Genomic DNA, 9071 nt, shown 5'->3' with positions numbered 1-9071 from the left:
GTCTTGACTCCTAATTGCAAGTTACCTAATCCTCATACTTAGGCACCTAAGGTAGATGCAGCACTCAACTTTGAGACTACTAGACTAGGAAGGAGGAACCACATCGGTAGTACCTGAGACGAACAGTTCCAGTGCAACAAGAGGGATGTGCTAAACCGATTGAGCCTGAGTCCAAGGGCTGACTACATACTGAAGAAATTCGTCCATGTGCCCTGTCTCTAGCTTTAAGATAACCAGAAATCAACCAGATTCTCTGCAAATTGCTGTTCCATTTAGACGTCCCTAAGCTGGATCAACCGCAAAGGATATAAAATCTCTACATCAATGGAAAGTGTTAAGGAATTAATTTCTTTTAGAAAAGGAGATGGGCTGGGCTATTGCGAATTTCTTTGAGTAAAACGCTGCAACACTATGTCCTATGGGAATAGTTTTCTCTCCAGAAACACCGACGGTGTTGTTTCTGCCAATGATTGGTCGGGTTAGTAAGTAAAGCACCAAGTCACATCAGCGACTACATGTCTGTACACATACTTCGTGCCGTAGCAATGATAAATGAGCACTCTGGACAGCGCTTCTGACCAGTTAGAAAAGGCGCACTGCTCACGAGCGGTGTGCAAGTTGTCCTTGCATACTCCGTGCATACCTTGGGCAACAAAAGCAACGCGCTGCCAATGGATCCATCCAAAGTAAACTCTATAGCATCTTGAAAGGATGGAGTCTCCAACGAGTCCAACGCGGGTACTCCCGCCGGCTAGCCAAGGCAGTTTGACAGGTCCACTCCACTTGGAATGCTGGCTGGTTATACTCCGTACTTCAAACTATCTTGAGATGCATCATGCAGCGTTGCAAAGTTTGTTGGCAGCCCGTTGACCGTTACCTATCAGCACGATCCAAAATTGGGAGGATCAGAAAGCCCCGCATGACGTTCGAATCCTGCATGCATGCGTATGTATATGTAGTCACTGCTACCCATGTAGTCACAGCATTCTCAGGTTCTGTCCAGACAATTTCTCGACCTTTCTACGCACAAACCCCGCATGCAGGTATCAGACGACTTCCGTGGCAGGACCGGCTGGGAATTGCATGCAGTACTCTGTAGTGATTCTGAGAGGCTATTCAAATATTAGCAAGAGCTGAAGATCCCCTCTGATGGACAGACTTATCCACGTGGATGCTAGCATAGACTCGGAAAAAGCGACGACATCCTCTCGATCTGGGAGTCTGAGGTCTCCGTCACTATCGTTCAGCAGACATCCATTGCCCAGGTCAATTGTTTGAAGATGACTGCTGGATAATAGAGGTTGGTAGCTGACAAATAGTTGCATGGGCTGGCCTGTGCGCGAGGCGGCTTGTCCCAATCGAGAAGGCGGCGCACACGCGCGTCGATCAGCGCCCAAGCCTTTTGTCTGAGCAATCATTTCTTCTCCTCTTCCACGCCATCTGCAGCCGGCTCAACCACTGTGCTGGTACGGCGAGCTATGATCGATCAATCTCATAGGTTAGTGGCAGTCTAATTTTTGGTCTGGTGCCAGATTGCCGATCCCCTTCCTTCCCTCATAGGCTCATCCAGAGGGCACGAGTGCGAAAGCAAGCCTTGTCATCTGAAATGCCGTCTGAGAGAGCACCACCATTTTCCCCAGTACAGACGCAACTGAATGCAGCTGTGCCCTGCTGGCTGACATCACTTCCCAGCTCCGTGCTGGCGATCAGACACGGTGAAACTGGACATCGAGTATGAGGCTGGTCTGCTGATTTCTACTGCAGCCTGCAATGGCACGACCCTTTATCGTCCAACGACAGTAGTTCCTTCGTATACTCTGTCATTCATGGCCTGGCCAGCGTGGCTGGCTGCCAGCTGCCAGCTGCAGACTTACTACCGGCACGGTCGCTGCTCTCCACTTCTGACAGTGCGGAATTCCCATGTAACATTCCCCGGCGGTGCTGGTTGTGAGCGACGCGGAAAAAACACCCGCACATCGTGGCAGCCTTGGCGTGTTCTCTCCCCATGATTCTGCAGACGGCGGACGCGAGCTTGACTCCTTAGCGTTCGGTGGATCTCGCTTCAGTTCCTGATCGGCGCCGCGATCTCAGTGGCCGCGGCTCGTATTTCACACCGGACCGTAACTCTGTATCGCGATCCAGCCTCACGGCCGAATCGACGACAGCCCGTCGTGCGATCGAGATGGATACCAGACCGCCACCAAGACAGCGGGAACCAATGGATCGTCGAATTGAGGATATCTCACGGCCCACGGAATTGATAGATCCAATTTGCCCTCCAGCTGGGGCACGCCATTTCTTCGTGGGGTTGCGGGTAGCTGCAGCACACAGAGATGCGCGATAGCGACCTTAAATAGCCAAAAAGGCCGTCCACCCGAGACGGCCAGTTGACATCCCCAGACAGATGTGAAGGCAAAGGTTGGTGCTGCTGGCCTGCGATGGCGGACCTCGACTTTCTTGGTCTTTTTGCCAAGCGGGAGAGTAACCTAACCGTACGTCCCCTATACGGATTTATGTATTTTAAATCTAAGCGATGGATGGGCTGACGGTCCTCGCTAGAATCCGAATAATGACCCTAACATTGGTTCTGCTCGAGGAAACCCATCGTCTGCCTCGTCAGAATTGGTCAATGGCTTGGGCGTTGGCAACTCATCGACCTCTGGATCGGCGCTACTGTCAACTCTCTGTCCGGCCCTGGTCATCGCGTTGTTCTGGTTCGGCCTGTTCATCATCTGCCGGCGTAGGCAACTCCGATGGTACGCTCCAAGGACGCATCTACCCAACTTTCACCATCAGTAAGTATCCAGCTCTGCTGTAGGCTTGGATGTCTTCCTAACTGCTCCTCAGTGAACGGAGTCCTGAGCTGCCTTCGGGCTTTGTGAACTGGTTTGGGGCCTTCCTGGAAATCTCCGACGCTCACGTCCTTCATCATTCCTCTCTCGATGGCTATCTCTTCCTTCGATTTCTCCGAGTCCTCTGCACGATCTGCCTCACTGGTGCCGTCATTATCTGGCCTATCCTGCTTCCGGTCCATGCCACCGGCGGGGCGGGCAACACGCAGCTGGATACTTTTAGCTTCAGCAATGTAGTGAATCCGACACGATATTTTGCCCACGCGCTGATGGGCTGTATATTCTTCAGTGAGTTGCTTTTGGTGGCTTCACGTCGGAGCAGGGCGCTGATTACGGTTGCTGCTAGCATATGTATTCTACGTGATCACGCGGGAGAGTTTGTTTTACGCCAACCTCCGTCAGGCCTATCTCAATTCGCCCGCTTATGCCGACCGCATTTCGTCCCGAACTGTCCTGTTCATGTCGGTGCCGGAATCGTACAAAAACGAGAAGAAACTGCGCCAGGTCTTTGGCGACCGCATCCGCCGCATATGGATCACCTCGGACTGCAAACGGCTGCAGAAACTGGTTGATGAGCGGGATAAGCTTGCTTATAGCCTCGAACACGCCGAGACGAAATTCATCCGATCCGCCAACGCCGCCCGATTGAAGGCGATGAAGAAGAAAACGGGATCGGAGGTCTGTGCTGACTGCGAGACGGGTGATAATACATCGTGGTCACAATACGCCAAACGGCCCACCCATCGTGCCAACTTCTTTGGCCCCAAGGTGGACAGCATCCAGTATTACCGCTCCCGCTTGGCGGTGGCCATCCAGGAGGTCGAGGAGCTCCAGCGGAAACATCGCGACGGAGACGCCAAGTACTTGTCGGCCGTATTCATCGAGTTTCACACGCAGACCGACGCGCAGATCGCGTTGCAGACGCTCTCCCACCACCAGCCGCTCCACATGACGCCGCGATTTATCGGCATTGCCCCGAGGGAAGTGATCTGGTCGGCACTGAACCTCAGCTGGTGGCAGCGGATCGTGCGCAAATTCGCCGTCCAGGGTGGCATTGCCGCTCTGATCATCTTTTGGTCGTTTCCCGCGGCCATTGTCGGCACCATCTCGAATATCTCCTACCTTACCTCCGTTATTCCCTTCTTACGCTTCATCGACGGTCTCCCGGAAGTCCTCAAGGGTGTCATTGCTGGTCTGCTGCCGTCGGCCGCTTTGGTGTTGCTGATGTCGTTGGTGCCCCCTATCTGCCGGAGTAAGTTCCACTCCTTTCTGAATTATCGAAGATGGAAGCTGACGAAGTACAGTCTGCGCGAGAAAAGCGGGGATGCCGTCTCTGGCCCGCGTTGAGCTGTTCACGCAGAGTGCACACTTTTGCTTCCAAGTCATCCAGGTGTTCCTGGTGACGACCATCACCTCGGCGGCCTCGGCAGCCGTCGGTCAGATTATCCAAGCTCCCATGTCGGCCAAGGACATTCTGGCTCAGAACCTGCCCAAGGCGTCAAATTTCTACATCTCTTACTTCCTCCTTCAAGGATTATCGATGAGTTCGATTGCCGTCGTACAGATCGCCGGTGCTGTGATTTTCAAATTACTGGTCTGGTTCTTTGCCACCACCCCACGAAGGCTCTTCAACCGGTGGACCCAGCTCACCGGTCTCAGCTGGGGCAACGTCTTCCCTGTGTTCACGAACATGGGGGTCATCGGTAAGCGCCAGCGGTCTCTTTTAGAGATTCATGCTAACACCTCTAGCGCTTTCTTATTCCTGCATTGCGCCTCTGGTCCTGGGATTTGCCTTTGTAGGACTGTACCTGGTGTATCAGGCGTACCGATACAACCTCATGTTCGTGTACTACATCGACGTCGACACGAAGGGGCTGGTCTATCCCAGGGCGTTGCAACATCTCATGACGGGGATCTATCTCGCCGAGGTATGCCTGATCGGGCTGTTCTCGATCAAAGCGGCGGTCGGCCCCCTCATCATCATGGCCTTGTTCTTGATCCTGACTGCGCTGGCGCACATCTCGCTGAACGAGGCCCTGTCTCCGCTCATGACCTTCCTCCCGCGGTCGCTAGACACGGAGGAAGAGGAACTGCAGGCCAGGCAGGCCGAATACGTCGATGCCAGTCTGTCCCGATGGGCACGCATCTGGAAATGGTTCCACCCGAACCTGTACAAGGACTACGCCGACCTGCGGCGCAAGGTCCGCCGCGATATCGTGCGGATCGAGTATTCGGAGAAGGAGCTGCAGGACGCCTACTTCGAGCCGTGCATCACGTCGCCGACGCCGCGGCTGTGGATCCCGCGGGACCCCGGCGGCGTGAGCGAGGAAGAGATCCGCCAGACCAGCGCCGTGATCCCCATCTCCAACAAGGGGGCGCATCTAGACGAGAAGAACAAGATCAAGTGGGATAAATATGGCACCGACCTGCCGTTGTGGGAGTTGAAGGTTTTATATTGAGATATACTCACAATATAATGAACATATCATGATTCTACTTCTATTAATGTACATACTAGAATATAGGGATGGACAACTGCAATCATTCCAGAAGTCCTTTGATTAGATCGAGTGTAAAACGACAATATACTCCCGAGTTACACTCCTTGTTTCTTATCTCGAATTCTTATTGGACGCTGACTGGCGTCATAACTCAAGGCGGTGAACGCCGGCAGTATAATCTCCAAGAAGCATCTCCGATACCATATCGAAGTCAACCTCGACATCAGCGCCGGTCGACGGCAGGTTGCATCTCACCAGGAAAATGTCTCAGCAGAGTGATGGACGGCCGAAATCGGCTTCGAGGCATTCCGCTAAAGCACCAGATTTCTCCTTTGAAACCAGCCAACCGTTTCCGCCTTTAGAGAGTGAGAGTGCGCCGCAGACGCAGACGCAGACGCAGACAACGGGAGATAGAGACCGAGGCCGAGGCCCTCTCGAAGACAACGACTACCGCGAGGAAGACGCCGCTGGCCAGGATGGCACATTCTCTGGAATGAGCAACAATGCGCAGGCTGCAGAGGCAGAAGCAGAAGCAGAAGTCGAAATCGAAGTCGAAGACGACGCGGATTTCCAATCGCAATACTCATTCGAAAACGCCTCGTCGGTGGGAGACGGCGACTCGATGACGATATCCGATGAGATCGAGGAGGAAGTAGAAGGCGAGGAGGAGGAGGAAGAAGGTCAAGATCCGAACGAAGACGACAACAACAGCAACAACAACAACTTTGCGATGCATCGCCCCTTCATGCAGTCGACTGGCTCGCTCCATGGCCCCAATGCCTTTGCGCCGCCGTTCTACAATCGCCCGCCAACACCGCTGCCGCCGTCGCCGTCGCTGACGTCGCTGCTGCGCCCGCCGTTCTCGACGACGACATCGCGGCCCACGACGCCTGATACGTCTGACGCGGATACGCCCAACGACACGGAGGCGGCGGTCGCCAAGTCTGCGCGACACGCGACGACGGTGCCGCGGGCGAGTCCCAAGGTACCGACATACGAGTACTACGGATTTGTCTTGTATTTGGCGTCGTCGTTTGCTTTCTGTGAGTAGACCGTGGATTACTGACTACAACCCCATCGCAATGGACTCTGTACTAATCCTGTGTACAAAGTAATATACCTCCTCTGGTCATACCTCCCATCCCCCTTCCTGCACCAGCTCGGAATCTACTACTACCCGAACCGGTGGTGGTCACTAGCAATCCCATCATACCTAGTCATGACAATCGTGTACATCTACGTGGCGCTCGCGTCGTACAACACGGGGTACCTGACGCTCCCGATGAACAGCATCGAGAACATCGTCGACGAGGCGGCCAACATCGCGGTCATTGACGGTAAAGGGCGACGCCGCCCGGGCGGGTCAGAGAAGATGAAGCCCGGCGCAGCGACATCGCAGACGATGGGGGCGGTGCAGAACCGCAAGCCGAACAGCAACTGGAATTGGAAGGACATCTGGAGTGAAGGGACGGATGCGGTGATGGATATCCCCGTGGGAGGGGTGTGCGAGGTGTTGTACGGGCAGGATCGGGAGAGGGAGCCGGAGGAAGTCGAGCAGTCGCAGTCAGAATCGCATAGCAGCAGTCATAGTCATGAATTTTCCTCTACTTCTTCTTCTTCTTCCTCGCGCGGACGTGGACATGGACATGGACATGGACATGGCGTTTTGAGATCGAGAAATCAGGGCGGGATGCGGTGGTGAATGTGCTTTTTTCTTGAATGAAAAATTTCTCTTGTAATGTTTATAATGTTTATGATTAATGAGAACAGCCTTTTTTTTTTGCTGAAATATTAGCTGGCAGATTAATAATAGGGAATTCTAGGAAATGTATATTCTTTTTTATTTATTTATTTTTTTTCTTTATATAGTACACTGCAAGCTCTAGAGAAAGGAAACGTTCAATGGCGTTTATCAAGTATGGGAGAATTCAAGGGCCGTGAACCAAACCGTACCTATCAATCAATCAATACAGACGTGAAAGCCATGCTGTTCGAGGTACAGAAGATGCAGAACATGGCGATCTATTACAATACCTCGACATATCGAGCTTCGATATGAGAAGACTATATCCAGAATGGAGTTTGACTAATGACGATAGGAGTGGGTCTCCACAATATCATACAGTACTATACTAGACCCCTTCATCTTCTCTTTATTATGGTATTTAATATAAGCCTACCTAGCATTAGATATATAAATTAAGTTGAATATCTTCCTCTCTTTGTAGATGAACAGCACTCTCTCACGTGACGGATTAAAGCGACTATGGTCCCGTCCAGGGATGGAAAGGGATATCTAGCAAGAGGTGCTGAATTCATTGCAAACCCTAATCTAGTTGGGTTATTAGAGGCATGGGTAATGTGCACCAGGTATTATAGAAACAAGTTTCCGATTAATCATGATTTACTGGAGGCCTGAAGCATCATCTAAATCCACCTCTTCAATCACCATTCTTCTATTTTCACTTCAATTATATACACCTAAGTAGTACTAACTAGGTCACTGGCCAATGGTCTTAGGACCATGATATATGTTTCCGCAGTGGCAAAACCCTCTTCCGACAAAGACGATGAAACAATTGAATATTGATTAATTAGACTAGAACTAGAACTCCTACCTAATATGATACAAAAAAAAAAACAGAAAAGTGATGATTAGAAAAAGGATCAGATAAAAGAAAAAGAAAAAAATATGAAGAAAGATGAGAGAAAACATTCCTGATAAATCTTAAGCCCCACCCCCCCAAAAATAAAAATTCGATGGCCATCCTTCGGGTATTATATTACTTGCTTGGTTTGTCTCACGGGTGAGATCAGATCACTATCACCTAGCAGAAACTTCAAACGATACCTCTTTTTTTCAAAAAAAAAATCGATATTTCTTCCCAGTATCAGTGTGAGTGCGTAAGAAATCTACTTGGCTACTATGATGCCGACAACTTCAGTCCTCCACAAATATGAACTAGTTAGAGTTGAACTTCTACCAACCAGATCGGGTATGGTGTAGTGGCTAACATCGCTGTCTCTCACACAGCAGCCGGGGGTTCGATTCCCCCTACCCGAGAAACAACATAAAAACGAGCCCCCTTAGAATTGTGGGTTCTTTTTTTTGCTCTTGGTTTCAATCATTATATATATAACATTTGTGTCATTCCGTGCCAGATCCCAGACGAGACGAGTTCCTAGCCTGTACTGTACGCTCAAATCGAGGTTGTTGATACAGGTGTCTTTTGTTTTTTTTTTATCTCTAGCAAACTTTGGGTATGGCCTGTAATGGATAGTGGATGCAGGCCACATGAGGCCGTTTAATCCATCCATGTCACGCTTTTCGTCACAAGAAATTCATTCAATCCCTGCTCGGCATTGAACCTTCCCCATCCACTGTTCTTCACGCCGCCGAATGGCAGAGTTCATCGTGCACGGTCATGCTGTTGATGTGTACGGCGCTGCATTCTATTAATATATCGTCCAGATCTTCTGTTTGGCAGTCTGACTCACCCCGCCTGGATCTTCTTTGCCAGTGCGAATCCCTTGCGGAGATCCTCGGTGAATACCGCGGCTGACAGGCCGTACCCACCACTGTTCGCGAGCCGGATGTCTTCTTCGTCGCTGTCGACGACCATGCATGCAGCCAACGAGGCAAACGACTCTTCTTGCCAGACTTGCATATCTTCCGTGACTTTGCCGAGAATGACTGGGGCCATCCGGACGCCAGAGT

The 9071-nt window shown here is 51.3% G+C and overlaps 4 protein-coding genes and 1 non-coding gene across 5 annotated transcripts; 3 read left to right on the top strand and 2 right to left on the bottom strand.

Moving 5' to 3' along the window:
* Positions 1-342: 342 nt before the first annotated feature.
* On the bottom strand, positions 343-641 carry VTN77DRAFT_7072 (uncharacterized protein; the record flags this gene model as incomplete). Its single annotated transcript, XM_069423421.1, has 2 exons — positions 343-460; positions 532-641. 2 exons carry the CDS (start codon positions 639-641, stop codon positions 343-345), a joined length of 228 nt encoding a protein of 75 aa, XP_069275702.1.
* A 1797-nt stretch (positions 642-2438) lies between these two features.
* Positions 2439-5311, top strand: VTN77DRAFT_7071 (uncharacterized protein; the record flags this gene model as incomplete). The annotated part of the gene is made up of 6 exons (XM_069423420.1): positions 2439-2492; positions 2560-2795; positions 2848-3140; positions 3199-4104; positions 4157-4555; positions 4602-5311. The coding sequence occupies 6 exons, from the start codon at positions 2439-2441 to the stop codon at positions 5309-5311; spliced, it is 2598 nt and encodes an 865-aa protein (XP_069275701.1).
* Positions 5312-5615: 304 nt separating this feature from the next.
* VTN77DRAFT_7070 (uncharacterized protein) lies at positions 5616-7055 on the top strand (the record flags this gene model as incomplete). Its single annotated transcript, XM_069423419.1, has 2 exons — positions 5616-6396; positions 6466-7055. 2 exons carry the CDS (start codon positions 5616-5618, stop codon positions 7053-7055), a joined length of 1371 nt encoding a protein of 456 aa, XP_069275700.1.
* A 1290-nt stretch (positions 7056-8345) lies between these two features.
* Positions 8346-8417, top strand: VTN77DRAFT_t112. Its single transcript has one exon. It is a non-coding gene; the product is annotated as a tRNA-Glu (tRNA).
* A 324-nt stretch (positions 8418-8741) lies between these two features.
* VTN77DRAFT_7069 (uncharacterized protein) lies at positions 8742-9057 on the bottom strand (the record flags this gene model as incomplete). Its single annotated transcript, XM_069423417.1, has 2 exons — positions 8742-8799; positions 8852-9057. 2 exons carry the CDS (start codon positions 9055-9057, stop codon positions 8742-8744), a joined length of 264 nt encoding a protein of 87 aa, XP_069275699.1.
* Positions 9058-9071: the final 14 nt, after the last annotated feature.

The sequence above is a fragment of the Rasamsonia byssochlamydoides genome, assembly GCF_041956645.1.
Source record: "Rasamsonia byssochlamydoides strain NRRL 3658 unplaced genomic scaffold VTN77scaffold_56, whole genome shotgun sequence".
NCBI classification, from domain to species: domain Eukaryota; kingdom Fungi; phylum Ascomycota; class Eurotiomycetes; order Eurotiales; family Trichocomaceae; genus Rasamsonia; species Rasamsonia byssochlamydoides.
The sequence above is the reverse complement of the archived record's forward strand: the minus strand, read 5'-3'. Positions and strand labels throughout refer to the sequence as shown.